We start from the raw sequence: 19,592 nt of genomic DNA on the forward strand, positions 1-19,592 counted from the left end.
TGGCGCGGAAGATGCGCGCCATCGGGCGTGCCATTGTCCGCCCATTGCGGATGCTCTTAGTTAGGAGTAAAATATTCATCATCTCGAGAAATGGATTGACTGCAAATTTGCTGTCATAGAGCAAAAGTGGTCTCTCTCTCTTTGTGCTCTCTATGTGTTTGCTCTTCCCAAAAAGAGTTGGCTTACCAGAAAAGTTTGGTAGAATTATATATGAAAATGAACGCTTATTAAAACCAAACCTCTCTCCCGCACCCTCAAAAATTATCCGCCGCAGCAGTTCGTCTGCCTCGAGACCTCGCCTCCTCCGCTCTCCTTACTTTCTTCGTCCAGAGGCTGCACGCAGCGCCTGACCGCCTCCATTGATGGTGCTCTGCCGCTGCCTCGCGGACTCCGGTGCCGCACCGTCGTTGCATGGGTCACCGTGGCTTGCTGCTGTCAGCGTCGTTGTCTGGGTCGTCGTGCGACTGCTCGCCGACAGTCCCACCCACAAAAGCTAAGCATTTTATTTTAAAATCTTGCTTAAAGTTCGACTTTTGAAATTTCAAACATTTGGTTATTGATTTGAAACTTTAGTTTGGAAGATTTAGATGGTATTGTTAGTTGTGTGGAGTTTCCCATGAGTTACATATTTTAACATGCTCATGCTTAGAATTTGAAAGTAGAGAACTTTTACCTCCGTTGAAAAAAAGTGGAGGTAAATCATATGAGCTTAATTGTAAGAGACTGGAGATATAAGGAGATAAATTTGGAATGTAATATACCTTGAACATGATTCAGACTGATATAGGATGTGTCGTGCTCCTTCCTCTGCACTATCTCCTTTTCTTATTCTATACATTTTTTTAATTGTGAAATGTGAAATTTGGGATAAAATTCTCTATAGATTGCGAGAATATGTTGAGTATAGACCGTGGTGTAGTGTAGAAGGGGTTAATTTTGGTATAATTGGTATTAATGGGGTATTAATTTGGTTTAAATTGGTATAACTGTCAATCAATGGTTTTATTTGCTGATATTAATCGTGAATTGATTGTAGGTAACGGTTGGAAAAAATATTATGGAGCAGATTGGTCATGATAAATAGTGAAGAACTCGTCGGCGACAACAGAGGAAGCAACCCGCCTGCTGTGGTGGGGTTGGCAGTGCTGTGGAGCCTGTGTTTTTTGTACGGGACAAGAGGGCAGATATGGAGCTCCCACAAGTGGGCTAAGTCGGAGGCCATTCTGAGGGAGTTGCGGAACTTCCACCGCCAAGCTCCGCCAGGTTGCTGATGCTATGACGGTGGAGATGCACGCTGGTCTAGATTCGGAGGGCGGTAGTTAGCTAAGATGCTCATAAGTTACGCTGACAATCTTCCCACAGGGTGTGCTTTTATATATGATTGTGCACAAATGTGTTTTGTGTTTCTTGATTGTATTTGATATGCTTCTGTATCTATACTATTTGATTTGATTTTAGCAATCATCTTGCTCAAATCTGGTGCATTTGGCCCTTATTCCGAATCTCAATGACATTAGCTAATAATTCTTGATTTCAAACACAATAAACTGGTTTTTATTTCAAATTAGAGGTATGAGGAGTAGGGCGATGGTAATATTGATTTGTATGGTGGTGTTTGTACAACTTTTGGGTTTTCCAACTACATAATAAAACTTATTTGTTGATAACTTATTTCAGATTGGAGGTATGAGGAGTAGGGCGAAGATCCGGAGGTTGGCACGAACCAATCCGGTGACCATTATTGGTGGCGCATCTGTCGCCGGTACAATCAAAACCGGCCGGCTAGAACAATCGAGCACAACGAGAGTATGGTGTGCAACGCCATATACAGAGCCAACGAAGAAATCCAAAAGTTCCAGGGGTATTACCTCCAGGAAGAGCGGTCAGCGGGGAGCGGCCGGAGCGAGCTTGACATCATCAATTCCACCTAGGCGACCTACCAATCTATGAACTACAAGCCGTTTAAGTACCTCAACATTTGGCAGGAGACGCGGTCGCATCCGAAGTATAGGGGAGGCGTAACATCCTCCTCTAGCTCCTCCTCCAAATGGTCGAAGTCGGTATCCCTATCCGACGTCGGCTCCGAAGATGTGGCTAGCCAACTTGCCGAAGCTAACTTCGGTAGCTCCGATGCCGACCCGAGCGGTTCCCAACGCCGGCCGCAAGGAAGGAAGAAGGCGGCGGCCAACCGCCGTCGCGCCGCGACTCCATCCGCCCCCGCTCCCACTCCCGAATCCGCTCCCTATGTGCCACCTCAACCCCCCACCAACTCGTTGTGGGGGATTTTGACCCAACTCAATTTGGCCGATAGGTCAAATATGACCTCTAAGCAACTTCGATCGCATGTGGGGATGATACGGGGTCTCCAAAGAACATTGGGGGTAGAGCCGGATGAATAGTCATCCACGGGGGTAATTTTTTTTAGGTGTTTAATTATGTAATTTTTAATTTTTAGGATTTTAATTATGTAATTTTTAATTTATAGTATTTTAATTATGTATTTTTAATGCATTTTAATTTTGTGGAAATGTTTTTATTTAAATTGAATAATAGAATGGTGAGACCCTTGAGCTTGTCCTTGCGGAAGAGCACGGATGTGAGTGTTGTGCTCTTGCCTAAGAGCAAGGAGTAAAAGTGGGACCGGACCCACATCTGTGCTCGTTGGCAAGAGCACGGATGTGGATGCTCTCAATGTCTAAAAGTTTTGTCTTGAGACTTGGGATGAAGGGAGTAAAATAAAAACTGACGGGATTGAAATAAATAAATAAATAATAGTAGTAATAAATTGAATTTTAATTTATACAGTTTATATTTTGTAAAATTAATACTAGGAGTATTTCATAATAATAGTAAATTTTATGTTCACACAATACTTACATATGATTCTACTCAAGTAAGAATACCAAACACGCAACAAAGTCCAGCGGTACCATTTTGTACAATTGCTAGATCAGCACCAATCCTAACTAGATTCGCTCTTATCAAAGATTAATACTGCTGCGAATTAATTTTACTCTGAAAATGGCCATAAAGCACACAGCATAATTAAGAAGGCTGGTGCTTGTCCATACTGGAAAACACGGTAGCACTTAGCTCTCTCTCTCTAGACACACGCATAACTCTGGTAATGATGGCTGCTTGTACATTGAGGTTGCTGTTGTCTCCTACCAGGGGCATCCATCAACTGTTTTCTCACACTCGCAACTTCTGCTCATCATCTGTTCCCTCCCAATTTGAAGTAAAGTTTTCTATTTTTGTTTTGTTTAGTTTCCGTTCAAGCCTAATTGAAGCTTTTCTGTTTCTGGGATTTGCTGTGTTCATCTCTCTGCGTTTACCCCTCTTTTTCTTGGCTGTATCGTTTCTGTGTGAAGTCTGATTTTGGAATTTTGATGAGTTTTCAAGAAATTGAAGCAAGTTTTCACTTTTATTGATGTGATTGGTGTAATCTTGGTTGTATTTATATATTATTACAGAGAGTTGGATTCATAGGACTTGGAAACATGGGATCAAGGATGGCTGATAACTTGTTTAAAGCTGGATACAGTGTTGTCGTTCATGATATGTAATGCTATATCTATATCAATGTGTTTTGCTCAACATATCTTGTTGTTATCTAAAGTTCTAAACCCTTTTCTTGAATTTTTACAATTTTTTTTGTGACAGTAACCATGATGTGATGAAAGCATTCTCGGACAAAGGGTTTCTTACAAAGAATTCACCTCTTGGAGTTGCTGAGGAGAGTGATACTGTAATCACAATGCTGCCATCTTCTGCCCATGTAAGTTTTAAAAGTACCTCACCATGATTTGCAATATTAGTAATTACTCGGGTTTTAAGAAATGTGACTGCAATAAGCTAGTGAAATGTTAGTCCTACTTTTATGTACAATATTAGTTTTGAATTAAATGTGAGTGAAGTGAGTTACTGAATGTTGAATATACTTATCATATATAGTAGAAGTGAAACGAGCCAAGTAATGGCGGACGGACCAAAGTGACAAAAATGAGACATGTATTGGCGAACGGATGGAGTAATTGTCTTAGAACGTGTTTTGGCTTCGTATGTAGGTGATGGATGTTTATATGGGACCGGAAGGTATCCTTAATCACGGGGATCAGGTTAGGTCGCGGTTATTCATAGATTCCTCAACAATCGATCCTCAAACATCCAGAAAGGTTTCTGCAGCCGTTGCTGCTACTATTTTAAATGGTATAATCCTTAATCCTCCCTTTCGAAAGCTAGTTTTCTTCCTTTGCACTGACTGTTTGTTTTAAGGTGGTTCTGCTATGTTGGATGCCCCTGTGTCTGGAGGTATCATATCAGCTGAAAACGGAACTCTTACGTTCATGGTATGTGCTATCGCAATTCTAGTTGTATAAATAATGGATCTACGAATGAACATTCCTTAGACAAATTGATATAGTTGGAATAATCACATGACTAGTTGTATAGACACTTATCGTCCGTCTCAAATCTATAATGATACATCCATGGTAGTGACCAGTTACGTTTCTATGTGGATTTTTGATAAACGTTTGCTTGACTTTTGTTAATTGAGATAAATTATTCAACTTATTTGTTGCATACAATGATTCTCTACATAAGGTGCACAAGGGATTTTTCCAACGCTTCCACTATTTCATTATCGCATACTTAAATCTTAGAGTCCATCTGATCTTTCTTTCGACTAGGTTGGTGGTTCTGAGGAAGCTTATAGGTCTGCGAGACCTTTGTTTCTCTCGATGGGGAAAAACGTCATATACTGCGGAGGTCCAGGAACTGGTTCGGTGTGTTCTTGCGTTGGCTCTTGTCTAAATCATCCCTTAATGTTTTCTTGAAAAATGACGTGCTAAAATGTGTCGTGAGACAATATGATAGGTTAACGGGTAGCCTTTGAATAACTTTCTTTCTTTCTATCTAGGCAGCAAAGATTTGCAATAATTTGGCGATGGCTGTGAGCATGCTCGGGGTTTCAGAAGCTTTTTCGCTCGGACAGTCACTGGGCATCGGAGCAGCTACTTTGACTGAGATATTTAACTCTTCGAGTGCCCGATGTTGGAGTAGGTAATGCACTACTTGTTACCTGATGAATCAAGTTCACCAGAAACTAAAACATAAAGCTGTCGAAAAAACTGGGGCTAATGTTCTCTGTTTTTTGGCAGTGACACTTACAATCCGGTGCCAGGAGTGATGGAAGGGGTGCCGGCATCTAGGAATTACGATGGAGGGTTTGCTACGAAACTGATGGTATGTGTTTTCTGAGAAAACATCTGTTAGATTTCCGTTTTAGAAAACAATCGGCTGCAGAAGTGTTATCGGTCGCTTTCGATGTAGGCTAAGGACCTGAACCTTGCGGCAATATCAGCCAACGAAGTCGGTGCAAGAAGTCCGATGACATCTTCAGCACAAAAGATGTTAGTTCACAGCCACTACATGATTGTGAATAGCCATTTACTGATTTTATTGCCTTTTAACCCTCAATTTACCGTGCAGATTCACAGAACTTTGTGACCGAGGTTTCGAAACAAAGGACTTCTCTTGCGTATTTCGCCATTATTTCCATGGCAAGGACGAGGTGTAATGTAGAGCAAGAACGGGAATCAATGTACACAGTTCGTTTTATCTACTTTATTAAGTGTTATGAGATTGATCAGAACTTAATCAAAAGTTATGATTTAAATGACAATTTTTCCATTAGTTGGGTTTTAGAAGGTTTGCCGGTGGCTGTGGAGGATGCCTTTCCAAGGCGAGGTGGTGTCGGAAGCCTAATTCAGAGTTAACCAATCGAATCTATGTTGGATATTTTAGTGTAATTGGATTAACTTGATTGATCAACGTGATCATAATGAGACATCAAATAAGTTGAAAGTACGGAGTGTACACTTATTTGAATTCGATATGATTAGACGGGGGTTCGGGGGTAGCGCCCCCGAGTAGCGGGGTCCAAGGGGCAATAGCCCCTGGCGGGGTTCAAGGGGCGGTAGCCTAGGTCAGCTTGGAAATTTTTTATTTCCATTAAAGTTGTTGTACAGAAAATTCATCCGGAAACGTAATTTTCGAAAGTTGAAGGACTATTTTGAAATTTATTATTCCCGCCAAAAAACTGTTAAAAACAGTTGTGAAATGAAGAGACGCGACTCTTCGTTTTCAGCCTCTTCTTATGATCGATTTTTGGGTTCAAAGAGTTTGAAAGAATCAACGTACGAATATCTTCGAAACCTGAATTGTATTCGATTAAATATTGGTAGAACCGCCAAACTGATTTGATCCGAAAGTGTTTTCACGCCTTTCAGGATATCCAAATTGTTCACGTTTGATAATATCTCCATAACAAAGATCAAATCAATTTTTCTGAAAATGTCGAATAAGGAAACGACGAAGGAAGCAACGAAAGGTTTTGTGAAGTTGGATAAGTTTGCTGGCCAGGATTTCATACGCCGGCAGAAGTAGATGCATTTCATGTTAACTGGTTTGAAGGTCGTGTATGTTCTGAGTACTCCCATGCCCGAGGCTGTTGATAATGAAACTCTGGAACAGACGAGGAGGCGAATGAAGTGGGAGAACGACGACTACATATGTCATGGTCACATTTTAAACGGTATGTCTGATTCCCTATTTGATGTATATCAAAACGTAGAGTCTGCTAAAGAGTTGTGGGATTCCCTCGAAGCCAAATATATGGCAGAAGATGCCTCTAGCAAGAAATTTCTTCTGGTAATTTTATTAACTATAAAATGGTTAATTCGAGGCCTATCATGGAACAATATAACGAATTGTTGAGGATATTGGGACAATTTTCCCAATATGATATGAAAATGGATGAATCCATTTCTGTTTCTAGCATTATCGATAAACTGCCACCCTCCTGGAAAGATTTTAAAAACAATATGAAACATAAGAAGGAGGAGTTGAATCTAGTCGAACTTGGAAGTGACTACCAAATCGAACAGTCCATACGTGATATGGAAAAGGGCTCTGTCGGTAATGGGAAAACAATGGTTGGTTATTTTGTGAACATGGTGGAAGAGGGTGAATCCTCCAAGGCTGGGAAAGAGAAAAGATCGTTTCAAGGAAAACGAAAGTTTCATGGAAACTACAGTAAGGCTGGGGATAAGAAGCCTAAATTGATGTGTTGGAAGTGCGGTAAATCTGGGCACTTCAAAAGGGACTGCAAGTCTGGAAACGGTGGAAGTAAAGGAAAAAACGTGGCTAGTACAAATGGATTCAAGGATCCGGGAAAATAATAAGGTTCGTTTTCTGTACCTAATAATCATTCGGTTGAAAATTATTATGCATCAATAATTTCTAAAGCACTTTATGTGCAGGATGATGATCTCTCGTGGTGGGTTGATTCGGGTGCAACGTGTCATGTGTGCAAGGATCGTCAATGGTTCAAAGATTTCAAACCAATTGAAGATGGATCTTCGTTGAAGATGGGCAATGTTGCAACTGAACCAATCAAAGGATTAGGAACTGTTAGCCTAGTGTTTACTTCCGGAAACTCTTTAGTGTTAAAGAATGTTGTATATGTACCTGGTATTCGTAAAAACTTGGTGTCTGGTATTGTATTAAACAATTGTGGTTACAAACAAGTTTTAGAAAGCGATAAATATATTCTGTCAAGACATGGTACTTTTATTGGCTTTGGTTATCTTTGAGGCATGTTTAGGTTGAATCTAGATGTTTCTTTTGTTAATAATTCTGTTTGCATGACTTCTACTAGCTCTAGTAATCATGTTAGTAAATCAGAATTGTGGCATGCTAGATTAGGACATGTACATTACAAGAGATTGAAAGACATGTCGAAAATGAGTTTAATACCTGCTTTTGAGTTGAATAATGAAAGGTGTAAAACTTGCATGTTAACTAAGATTACTCGTCAACCTTTCAATAAACATATCAGTAAAGATACCAAGGTATTAGAACTTATACACAACGATTTGTGTGACTTTCATTCTACTCCATCACTTGGAAATAAAAAGTATGTAGTTACTTTTATTGATGATGCTACTAGATATTGCAATGTGTATTTGTGTGACAAACTCATAGTTTAGGATGTTTAGATGGGTGATTAACACATGTTGTTGAATCTTTTGAGGTATAAAGTATATGTTTCACCCACTTTTCAGCTATTTTTTAGAGTTAACAAGTTTGTCGGAGTTTTGATGCAAGAACAGGTCTAAAACGGGCAAAACGGAGCGAACGGGCTGACCACAGAATGTTCGCCCGACCGGGCGAATTTCATATAAAAAACGCCCGGTCGGGCGCAAGCCGAAGAAAACAGAAAGTTCGCCCGACCGGGCGTTGTTCATCCAACAAAACGCCCGACCGGGCGTTTGAAGCCTCATCGCGATTTACCCAGATCGCCCGACCGGGCATATTCCGACTTACAGATCGCCCGACCGGGCGATTTGTCGCTGTTGCAACTTTGCCTCTTTCTTACTCCGGATATAAAAGGGTTCTCACTCATTTCCAAACCCGAACTCCCACACCACGAATCTTAGCAAGAAAGTAAGGTTTTGAGAGGATTTGAAGTCAAGGAGCTTCCCATTTCCAAGAGATTGGAGGAAGGAGACCCCCCACCATCAATTCCACCATAGGGAGTTCTAGTATCATTTCTATTATGTGTAGCTTTGTTTTCCTTGTTTTTGCTTTTATGTTAGCTTTGACTATGAGTAGCTAAGCTTTTAGTAGGGATTTGGTGAAGTTTGAATGGATTGTATGGATTGAATCTATGGTTGAATGCGTATCTATCTCTTTTGTTGGTTTTGTTGAACCTTGGTCTTTTAATATCTAATTGCTTAGCTACCAATTAGATAAATCTTGTACCTAATTGATGTTATTGAGAAATACAAGATTAGGATAGATGTGTAATCAACAACTCCGTGCATTATATGTAATCGAGAGATGCATAAGCTAGAGAGAGGGCTTGGGTCCGTTGTGCTTTGGAGTCAATCTCGAATTGTATGGACGAGACTCCTACACTAGAGATTGACCCACGTGTTAGATGCACCCGAGAGGGGGTCTAACCGATTATCCCGACTTTCCTAACCGCATTTGAGGCCCAATAGATGAGCATGACCCATAGATGAAATCCTTGATCCATTCTAACGGATCCATTTCCCTATACTTTCCCAATTTGTGTGAAAACCTATCTTTGTTTGTTTGTTTTTCTTAGTTAATTGTCTTACTAGCTTATTTGTTCTTTGATCTTAGTTAAGAAAACCAAAAACCCCTTTTATTAGTCTAGATAGTGTTCAAAGTTACATCATAGTATTCAAACCGGCTTTTAGTCTCCGTGGATCGATAATTTAGCTTACCACGTGCTACTTAACTCGTACACTTGCGGGTGACGCTTTTGAATACTAAATTAGCACGAGTCAAGTTTTTGGCGCCGTTGCCGGGGACTAAATTTGCTTTTGTGTTTGATATTGTGAAAAGATAGAGAATACTAGTTTAGACATTTTACTTGCTTTAATTATTTAGTTTAGTTTTCTAGTTTAGCTCTATTTTGACTTTGTTTCCTCTCTTGTGTTGTGTAGGTTTTTATGCTCACGCGCTCAAGTCGTTTACCCCTTGAGCCGATTAATTTAGAGATAGAAGCCGCCAATAGAAGAAGAGGAGGACGAAGGAGAAGAGCAAGAGCTCAACATCAAGTTGAGCCAATGGAAAATCCACATGGGAACAATGAGGGAATTCTCCCTCCACCTCCACCTCTATTAAATCAAGACCAAATCATTCTCCAACTACAACAAGAAATGGCGGAGATGAGAAGGGAAAGAGAGGAGGAAAGGAGGCGAGAGGCTCCGGTTAGAGACGCATTTGGGAACGTCAATATCCCACATCCACCCTATGATACAAGGGTGAATGCCAACAATTTTGAGTTGAAGACAGGATTGATTCAATTTGTGGAGCAACGTGTTTTCTCGGGAAGGCCCACGGAGGATCCTAATAGGCACTTATCTAAATTCTTAGAGATTGCCAATACAACTAAGCTTAATGGGGTTCCCGACGATACAATCAAACTTAGGCTATTTCCATTCTCATTGTCGGGATATGCTAGAGATTGGTTTGATAACCTTGAGCCGGGCTCGGTTACAAGTTGGGACGACTTAGCCCAAAAGTTTTTGGATCGATTCTTCCCTCTAAGCTCCACTCTCAACCTCCAAGCAGAGATCTCCCACTTTAAAATGAAGGGCCAAGAGTCTATGTTCGAGGCTTGGGAGAGATTCAACGCCTTGCTAAAGAAATGCCCCAACCATGGGTTATCTCCGGGCCATCAAGTGAGCCTCTTCTACAATGGATGCTCGGAGTTTATCAAGAGTCAATTAGACTTTGGTTCGGGGGGTTCATTCTTGGACAAGGGGGTCGAGGAGTGCAAGAAGATGCTTCAAAGGCTTGCCTATACTAGCAAGGGTTGGAGCTCGGGCCGAGATAGTTCAATGCCGGTGGCTTCGGTTGTGGATTCGGATGCATTCAATCTTCTCAACCAACAAATGATGTTGTTGAATCAAAAGGTGGATGGCCTTAGTTTGGGAGTGGCACCTATGGGAGAGCCTTTACATACCGTGGAAGATGTCAATTATGTGCATCAAGGAGGGAATCAAAGGAACTTCTACAACTATCGCCCTAACAATGGGGGTGGTAATTACCAAGGCTATCGCTCACCCTTCAATGCACATCCAAACCTTTCTTATGGCAATCCAAACAATGCTATCCAACCACCTCCACCACCTCGTTTCCCTACACCTAGTGGGTCGACAAGTGGGGCCGCTAATGTGCCCACCAATTCTAAACCTTCAAGTGATGATGTCACCCATGAGCTTCTAAAAGCTCTAATGGAGAAGACCGATGGAATCATGACACAATCTACTAAGAGAATTGATAAGGTTGAGACGGCGGTAGTGGAGGTCACCACGAGAATGGGGGCTTTGGAGCATCAAATGAGTCAAATTGCCCAAGCCGTGGGCCAACTTCATCAACCGGGGCAATTCCCAAGCAACACCATTCCTAACCCAAAGGATTGCAAGGCTATCAATTTGAGGAGTGGAACAAGCTATAAGAGCCCCCCTATGCCCGAAAAGGAAGCTATTGTGCAACCCGAAGAAGAAGAGACAATAGAAGTGGAGGCATCAACGAAGAGCCCACCAAAAGATCAAGCCGAGACAATAGTTCCTCCTAAGCCCACGGAAGTTAAACTTCCTTTCCCTCAAATGATGCAAAAGAAAAAGAAGGATGAACAATTTTCAAGATTTTTGGATATCTTTAGGAAAGTTCAAATTAACATCCCTCTTGTTGAAGCACTTCAACAAATGCCAAGTTATGCAAAGTTCCTCAAGGATGTGGTATCACAAAAAAGGAAATGGGGGCACTATGAGACGGTCAACTTGACGGAGAGTTGCAGTGCAATTATTCAAAGGAAGTTGCCGGCCAAAATGCAAGATCCGGGAAGCTTCACTATTGAGTGCACTATTGGAAATTGCTTTGTGGGGAATGCCTTGTGCGATCTAGGGGCTAGCATTAATCTTATGCCATTGTCCTTCTTCAACAAGTTGAATATTGGTAAATTGAGATCGACTAGCATTACTTTGCAAATGGCGGATAGATCGGTGGCATATCCCTCGGGCATAGCAGAAGATATATTGGTGAGGGTGAATGAGTTCATATTCCCCGTTGACTTCGTGGTGTTGGACATGGAAGAGGATAGAATTGTACCTCTTATTTTGGGAAGACCGTTCCTTGCCACCGGGAAGGCCATGATCGATGTTTCAAAAGGGGAACTTACACTTCGCCTCAATGATGAGAGCGTGACATTTTCGATATATGAGGCCTTAAAGAGGCATGATGCGGAACCGGGAGGAAGCCTACAACATTGCAATGTTGTGACCGTGATGGATGAGTGTGTTGGAGGAGTGGCACCGACCTCTTACTTGGATGATCAATTAGAGAGATGCATTTCTCATTCCATGTATTCTTCTCATTCTTTTGATGTTTTGGATGCTAACCCCGAGTTGTTGGAATTTGTAGGTGCTTTGGACTCGGCTAAAGAAATCCCTAGATCACTTCGTCCACAATTTCTACCTCTTAGGAGTGGAAGTGAAGATAGCAATAAAGATGGGGAAAACAAGAAGCTTGAGTTGAAGCCACTTCCACTACACTTGCGATATGCCTTTCTTGGAGGGAATGACACTTTTCCGGCATTTGAGAAGCTCAAGGCGGCGTTGGTGAGTGCCCCAATCTTGATCTCCCCCGATTGGTCTCAACCTTTCGAGATCATGTGTGATGCAAGTGATGTGGCGGTAGGCTCGGCTTTGGGACAAAAGAGAGACAAGATATTCCGGGTGATATATTATGCTAGTAGGACATTGGATTCGGCTCAAGCTAACTACACCACTACCGAGAAGGAAATGCTTGCGGTGGTCTACTCTTTTGACAAGTTCCGCCCTTACCTTATTGGGGCCAAAACTATTGTCTTTACTGACCATGCCGCCATCCGCCATCTATTTGTTAAGCAAGATGCAAAACCAAGGCTTATAAGGTGGATCTTGCTCCTTCAAGAATTTGATTTGGAGATCCGAGATAGAAAAGGGTGTGAGAATGTGGTGGCGGATCATCTCTCAAGATTGGAGCATGCTAGTGAAGAGGAAAAATTGAAGTTGGTCATCAATGAAGAATTCCCGGATGAGCATTTGTTTTATGTGGCCAAGGGTCAAGTGGCATGGTATGCCAATATTGTGAACTATCTTGTTGCTAAGGTGATTCCCGAAGGACTTGAGGACTATCAAAAGAAGAAGTTCTTCCACGACGTGAAGTTCTATTTTTGGGACGAGCCTTGTCTTTTTAGAAGATGTGCCGACATGGTGATTAGAAGATGTGTCCCTCAAGAGGAGTGGGAGTCCGTTATTATGCATTGCCACACCGCACCTAGTGGGGGGCATTTTGGAGCTAACCGGACTGCTATGAAAGTGCTCCAAAGTGGTCTATTTTGGCCAACCATCACCAAAGACTGCCAGGACTACGTGAGAAGATGCAACGAGTGCCAGAGAATGGGGGGTGTTTCTAAGAAGAAGGAGATGCCATTGACGACAATTGTTGAAGTCGAGTTGTTTGATGTGTGGGGCATTGACTTCATGGGGCCCTTTCCTCCATCTAGTGGGTTCCAATACATTCTACTAGCCGTTGACTATGTATCAAGGTGGGTGGAAGCCATTCCTACCCAAACTAATGATTCAAAGGTGGTGATTAAATTCGTTCAAAAGAACATATTCACACGATTCGGCGCACCTCGGGCTATCATAAGTGATGGAGGGTCTCATTTTCGCAATAGGTGGCTAGAGGCGGTCTTAGCAAGGCATGGAGTGAAGCATCGGGTGACAACTCCTTATCATCCACAAGCTAATGGTCAAACCGAGTTGGCCAATAGAGAGATCAAACAAATATTGCAAAAGAGTGTCAATGCTAACCGTAGAGATTGGGCTCTCAAGCTTGACGATGCTCTATGGGCGTATAGGACGGCTTACAAGACGCCAATCGGGATGTCACCTTATCAATTGGTCTTTGGGAAATCATGCCATCTCCCGGTTGAATTGAAGCACTCATCATATTGGGCGGTGAGGCAAATGAACATGGACTTCACCAAGGCCGGCAAGGAAAGGAAGCTTCACCTCAATTTACTTGATGAATTTAGGAATGAAGCTTATGCTAATTCCTCAATCTACAAGGAGAGGATGAAGACGTATCACGACAAGATGATTGAGAGGCGTGAATTCCACAAGGGGGATGCCGTGTTGCTTTTCAACCACAAGTTGAGACTCTTTCCGGGCAAGCTAAAATCTAAGTGGTCGGGACCCTTCACTATCAAGGAGGTCATGAGCAATGGCACAATGGAGCTCAAAGGACCCGATGGAAGCACGTTCAAGGCAAATGGTCAAAATCTCAAGAGGTTCTTTACCAAGGAGCAACAAGACGAGGCCTTTGTGGTTGCCTTGATTGAGTAGTGGAGCTTGCAAAGCGTCGGGCAAATGACGTTAAACAATTGCGCTATGGGGGAGGCAACCCCTAGTAGGTAAAATTTATAGCTTTTGTGTTTTTGGTGTGTTTTTATTTTGTTCTTGTTTTTGGTGTGTTTTGTGTGTTTTAAGTGGAACAGGAGATAGGCTTTGATGGGTGAAAAACGGACAAAAAACTGGAGAAATGGCGAAATGGACTTGGAATCCAGAAAGTTCGCCCGACCGGGCGTTTTGCAAAGTGCAAATCGCCCGACCGGGCGTTTACAGAAATCGAGATTGTCCAGAAAGTTTGCCCGACCGGGCGTTTTGCAAAGTGCAAATCGCCCGACCGGGCGTTTCCAGAAATCAAGATTGCCCGACCGGGCGATGTACAAAATACGAATCGCCCGACCGGGCGTTTGATGAAATCGGGATTGTCCAGAAAGTTCGCCCGACCGGGCGATTTTCAAAGTGCAAATCGCCCGACCGGGCGATTTCTTTGCGCGATTTAAAGACGCAAACCAGGTCAGTTTTTACACTTTCAAAACCCTACCCCCATTTCTCTCTCGTTCCTCTCTACTCTCTCTCGCCCCTCCACCTTCAAATCTTCCACTTACACTGATTTCACACACATACCATCCTCCCAATCCATCTAATTCAAGGGTTGAACCGATTAATCGGTTGATTTACTCAAGAACAAGCAAAAAGGAGAGAAATCCGTTTTCTATCACTCTAAGCCCGAAAGGTATGATTTTTTTTCATTCTTCTCTTACTTATGTCGGTGTTTAGATGATTATTGGTGAATCGAGGGTTGGAAACTAGCATGTCTTTCGTTTGTTTGGAGATTTCTTGACTAATTGCTAGTTAGAGGATGAATTTGGTTTGAATGGTTGCTTTGAGCATGAATTGTGCAATTTCCTTCATGGGTTTGTGGTTATTGAGTGTGGGGAACTAGCATGCTTTGATTTGTTGATGTCTACATAGATGCAATGTTAGATAAGTGATGCATGTTGGTGGAATGTTTGAGTTAAGCATCATTGAGGTTTATTGTTGTGGAAGAGACATTGTGTGACACAATGGGGGGTTGATTCTAGTCTCGATAAATGTATGAATGAGAAGTTCTTTTAGTATAGAGTATGTTTGGGGGAGAGTGTCTACATTAATGCATCTTTGTGGTTTCTTGTCGAATTGATCTAATACTCTCAATTTTTAGGTAGTGAACGATGGCGCCCAACCACTCTGGAGTTAATTTGAATGCCGAAGAGAAGAAGAAATGGGCCGAACTCTCACAACTACCCTACCGGGTAGCTAGATATCCATGCCCTATCACAATCCGACGGTTGGGCATTGAGCAGTGCTTCAATGAGCTATGTGAAGAGGGGCAACTAAATGGGCTCTTCATGGCACAGAGGAACCCCTCCTATCAGAGGCTTACACTGGAGTTCTTGTCTACCCTTGAGGTAATCATGAACAGGAGGGAGATAGTTGCCATCAAGTTTCGTATGAGAAATGCTGAGTACACAGTGACGATGGCACAATTCAAGGAGATCTTTGGATTTTCAGGGGAGGTGTATAGAGAGCCGTTTAACTTCAGTCACAATGCGAATGACTTCTGGAAGGCCATCACTACCGTTGATGACAACTTCGCCGCCAACAGGGCAAAGGGTTCTCTCATTAGGAACCCAGCCTTGCGCTTACTCCAGAAGGCGTGTGTATGTTACCCCTTCGCTCGTCATGAGCATGGGAGTGTGCAGAGAGACGAGCTCTTCCTGTTATGGACTATTTTGCACAAGGAGGCTCCCTTGAATTTGGGCCACTTCATGATCAAACATCTTGAGAGGGCTTCGAAGAAGAAAACCGGCACACTCTGTGTCGGTGCGGTTGTGTCAGCTATTGCACTCCATCTGGGAGTGTCGACGAGGGGCTTGGTCGCCGACATTGGTGACAACTTGATGGACTTCGGCTTTCTGAGAAGAACAAGGCTGGTCGGAGTGGACCAACGAGGGCAGATATATTTGATACAGAGGGCAGCAGATCATTACCCCCCTCCCGGACACCGTCAACACCTATGTGAACGGTCCTTTCCACAAGGAAAACTGGAAGATGAAGGCTGCGGTCCACGAACAAGTCACGGCGGTGAATCCGCGGAACTTGCAATTTAGGGATGTGAGCCCGAGCTCGAGTGTTGATGAAGCGCCCCACATGGGCTTTCCCGAGATCGAGATGGGGGACGAGCAGAATGAAGAAGAAAATGAGGAGGAAGGTGAGGATCAACCGACCTACCAAGGGGGAGATGAAGCCGGGACAAGCACGCAGAGGACACGAAGCCGACAAGAGCGACAAGAGGAGGACTACGGCTCGATCAATGAGAGGTTGACACGGATGGAGTTGCGTCAGCAGGAATATTGGGTCCAGAATGAAGCGCGATGGGACCAGTTCGAAACCAACTGGACCCAATTCACTGATTTCAACAATGCACAATGGGCCAACATCAATGCCCGATTCGATGAATTCCGTGGCCAGTGGCAGCATCCGCCTCCTCCTCCGCAGTGAAGGTCCATGGGAGATCCACTCTCTTTCAAACTTATCCTAGCTTTGCTTGGAATAAGTTTGGGGGGTGTCTAGTGGATTCCCTCTTTTACCTCTCTCCCTCTTTATTTGATGATGATACCCCGGCCTGTACCCCTATTCTTTTGATGATATTTGATGATGATATGTGGGCATGTAAACTTATGTGGTTTTGTTTCCTTGTTCCACTTGTGTTTGTGTCTTTGTTTTTCTTTTTAGGTTTGTTTTTCTTGTTTCCTTTTGTGTTGAATTATCTCCCTTGGCTAGGATGATAGTAGGGTTGAGAAAAATTGAAATTTGAACGAGTGTGAGACATGATGGAGGAGTTGCCAATGATGATTTTGTGCAAAAACTTTCGAAAACCTTGTTGATATGGCTAAAGAACATGTGATTTTTCATTTCAAATTGCCTAAAGTGAATTACATGGTGCCTTGTCTTTTGCCAAAATGACCTTGTGAGAATTGAGCCTATATTGTTCCTAAATGTGTGATTTATCTCAAACATGTCGTATGTTTCTAGAACTTGCTCGCGATTTCTTTGAGTCTACATAGTGATCATAGAGATAAGGGAGGACGTTAGGCCATCCTTGTTAGCCAAATTCTACTTTTACCCGTTATCATGTTAATAATCTTTGTTAGCCCACTTTGAGCCAATAACCTTTCCTTTGACAAACCATGGGGTTGGATTTCTTGTGTTCTATTTTTGAAAAATCAAAAGGAAATGAAAGTTTGAAAGGGGGAATTAGCAAATGAAATAGAAGCTTATTGAGGTAGAAAAACAAAAGAAAAAGAAAGAAAGAATAGTGATGTTACCATGCAAAGCATGGAGAAAAAGAAAGAAAAGAAATAGAAAAAAAAAGAGAGAAAAGAAAAGAAAATTGAAAGTGAGAAATAGTTAATAATTGGCATTTATTGGAAAGGGTGTGTGAAGGTTGAAAAAGAGGTGAAGAACAAAAATGGAATGTTGGTAGATGAGAAGAGTCTAGGGAAGCCTAGAACTAGCTAGATTGGGGAAGAAAGTTGGTGAAGTTGAGCAAGATATTGGGAATTAAAGTCACTTTAGCCGAAAATTGCCTCACCTATCCAAAGAGCCTACATTACAACCTATTGAAAAGACCTTTCGGACCTTATATCTTTAATCACACCATAGTAGAGGAGAGTGTAAATTTCGAGCAAGCCTATGGTAAACTATGCATGTTTTGATGATTTGAGAGTTATGTCAAGAGTTTATATACTTTGAGAGTGAGTGAAATTTCTAAAATGCACATTGCATTTTCTCCTTGAGAGGGCAAATTGGCAAGGTTGAGTACATGATAGTAACTTGAAGCTATATTTCATAATACTTTACATGCATCCGAGGCCATTGATACTTGTCGTATTTTATTTCTATTGAGGCAATGATGACACTCCACATCCTTGCATGAGTTTGTATGTCTTGTTTCTTTCTTCTTGTTCGAGGACTAACAAATGTTTAAGTTTGGGGGAGTTGACAAACTCATAGTTTAGGATGTTTAGATGGGTGATTAACACATGTTGTTGAATCTTTTGAGGTATAAAGTATATGTTTCACCCACTTTTCAGCTATTTTTTAGAGTTAACAAGTTTGTCGGAGTTTTGATGCAAGAACAGGTCTAAAACGGGCAAAACGGAGCGAACGGGCTGACCACAGAATGTTCGCCCGACCGGGCGAATTTCATATAAAAAACGCCCGGTCGGGCGCAAGCCGAAGAAAACAGAAAGTTCGCCCGACCGGGCGTTGTTCATCCAACAAAACGCCCGACCGGGCGTTTGAAGCCTCATCGCGATTTACCCAGATCGCCCGACCGGGCATATTCCGACTTACAGATCGCCCGACCGGGCGATTTGTCGCTGTTGCCAACTTTGCCTCTTTCTTACTCCGGATATAAAAGGGTTCTCACTCATTTCCAAACCCGAACTCCCACACCACGAATCTTAGCAAGAAAGTAAGGTTTTGAGAGGATTTGAAGTCAAGGAGCTTCCCATTTCCAAGAGATTGGAGGAAGGAGACCCCCCACCATCAATTCCACCATAGGGAGTTCTAGTATCATTTCTATTATGTGTAGCTTTGTTTTCCTTGTTTTTGCTTTTATGTTAGCTTTGACTATGAGTAGCTAAGCTTTTAGTAGGGATTTGGTGAAGTTTGAATGGATTGTATGGATTGAATCTATGGTTGAATGCGTATCTATCTCTTTTGTTGGTTTTGTTGAACCTTGGTCTTTTAATATCTAATTGCTTAGCTACCAATTAGATAAATCTTGTACCTAATTGATGTTATTGAGAAATACAAGATTAGGATAGATGTGTAATCAACAACTCCGTGCATTATATGTAATCGAGAGATGCATAAGCTAGAGAGAGGGCTTGGGTCCGTTGTGCTTTGGAGTCAATCTCGAATTGTATGGACGAGACTCCTACACTAGAGATTGACCCACGTGTTAGATGCACCCGAGAGGGGGTCTAACCGATTATCCCGACTTTCCTAACCGCATTTGAGGCCCAATAGATGAGCATGACCCATAGATGAAATCCTTGATCCATTCTAACGGATCCATTTCCCTATACTTTCCCAATTTGTGTGAAAACCTATCTTTGTTTGTTTGTTTTTCTTAGTTAATTGTCTTACTAGCTTATTTGTTCTTTGATCTTAGTTAAGAAAACCAAAAACCCCTTTTATTAGTCTAGATAGTGTTCAAAGTTACATCATAGTATTCAAACCGGCTTTTAGTCTCCGTGGATCGATAATTTAGCTTACCACGTGCTACTTAACTCGTACACTTGCGGGTGACGCTTTTGAATACTAAATTAGCACGAGTCATTGTGCCATTCAAAAGATGAAGCTCTTGATAAATTTAAAATCTTCAAAGAAAGTGTAGAGTTTCATCATGGTGTGAAGATTAAAGTTCTTCGCACTAATAGGGGAGGTCCAGTATATTTCGAATCTACTGGTATAGTACATCAGACCACTGTTCCATAAACACCACAACAAAATGGTGTAGCGGAAAGAAAGAATAGAACG

General features: G+C 42.2%; 3 protein-coding genes and 1 non-coding gene across 4 annotated transcripts; 3 read left to right on the forward strand and 1 right to left on the reverse strand.

The window, feature by feature from the left end:
* Positions 1 to 2,946: 2,946 nt before the first annotated feature.
* LOC121746195 (probable 3-hydroxyisobutyrate dehydrogenase, mitochondrial) lies at positions 2,947 to 5,686 on the forward strand. The gene is made up of 10 exons (XM_042140119.1): positions 2,947 to 3,238; positions 3,474 to 3,562; positions 3,664 to 3,778; positions 4,068 to 4,209; positions 4,276 to 4,349; positions 4,692 to 4,787; positions 4,922 to 5,064; positions 5,163 to 5,247; positions 5,335 to 5,414; positions 5,494 to 5,686. The coding sequence occupies exons 1-10, from the start codon at positions 3,128 to 3,130 to the stop codon at positions 5,579 to 5,581; spliced, it is 1,023 nt and encodes a 340-aa protein (XP_041996053.1). The 5' UTR covers positions 2,947 to 3,127; the 3' UTR covers positions 5,582 to 5,686.
* A 2,788-nt stretch (positions 5,687 to 8,474) lies between these two features.
* On the forward strand, positions 8,475 to 14,167 carry LOC121742918. The gene is made up of 2 exons (XM_042136050.1): positions 8,475 to 8,609; positions 9,543 to 14,167. The coding sequence occupies exon 2, from the start codon at positions 9,549 to 9,551 to the stop codon at positions 13,995 to 13,997; it is 4,449 nt and encodes a 1,482-aa protein (XP_041991984.1). The 5' UTR covers positions 8,475 to 8,609; positions 9,543 to 9,548; the 3' UTR covers positions 13,998 to 14,167.
* Positions 10,161 to 10,267, reverse strand: LOC121746309. Its single transcript, XR_006039009.1, has one exon. It is a non-coding gene; the product is annotated as a small nucleolar RNA R71 (small nucleolar RNA).
* A 308-nt stretch (positions 14,168 to 14,475) lies between the features above and the next one.
* Positions 14,476 to 16,150, forward strand: LOC121746101. The gene is made up of 2 exons (XM_042140020.1): positions 14,476 to 14,733; positions 15,202 to 16,150. Exon 2 carries the CDS (start codon positions 15,212 to 15,214, stop codon positions 16,148 to 16,150), a length of 939 nt encoding a protein of 312 aa, XP_041995954.1. The 5' UTR covers positions 14,476 to 14,733; positions 15,202 to 15,211.
* The last annotated feature ends 3,442 nt before the right edge of the window (positions 16,151 to 19,592 follow it).

The sequence above is a fragment of the Salvia splendens genome, chromosome 8, assembly GCF_004379255.2.
Source record: "Salvia splendens isolate huo1 chromosome 8, SspV2, whole genome shotgun sequence".
NCBI classification, from domain to species: Eukaryota; Viridiplantae; Streptophyta; class Magnoliopsida; order Lamiales; family Lamiaceae; genus Salvia; species Salvia splendens.

What these genes read in the sequence shown, in the direction of transcription:
- LOC121746195 (XM_042140119.1), top strand. Translation starts at nt 3,128, where the DNA reads ATGATGGCTGCTTGTACATTGAGGTTGCTGTTGTCTCCTACCAGGGGC. An exon ending in CTGTTCCCTCCCAATTTGAA is followed by an intron (nt 3,239 to 3,473) that starts GTAAAGTTTTCT and finishes ATATTATTACAG; the next exon opens with AGAGTTGGATTCATAGGACT. An exon ending in GGTTTGCTACGAAACTGATG is followed by an intron (nt 5,248 to 5,334) that starts GTATGTGTTTTC and finishes CTTTCGATGTAG; the next exon opens with GCTAAGGACCTGAACCTTGC.
- LOC121742918 (XM_042136050.1), top strand. Translation starts at nt 9,549, where the DNA reads ATGCTCACGCGCTCAAGTCGTTTACCCCTTGAGCCGATTAATTTAGAG.
- LOC121746101 (XM_042140020.1), top strand. Translation starts at nt 15,212, where the DNA reads ATGGCGCCCAACCACTCTGGAGTTAATTTGAATGCCGAAGAGAAGAAG.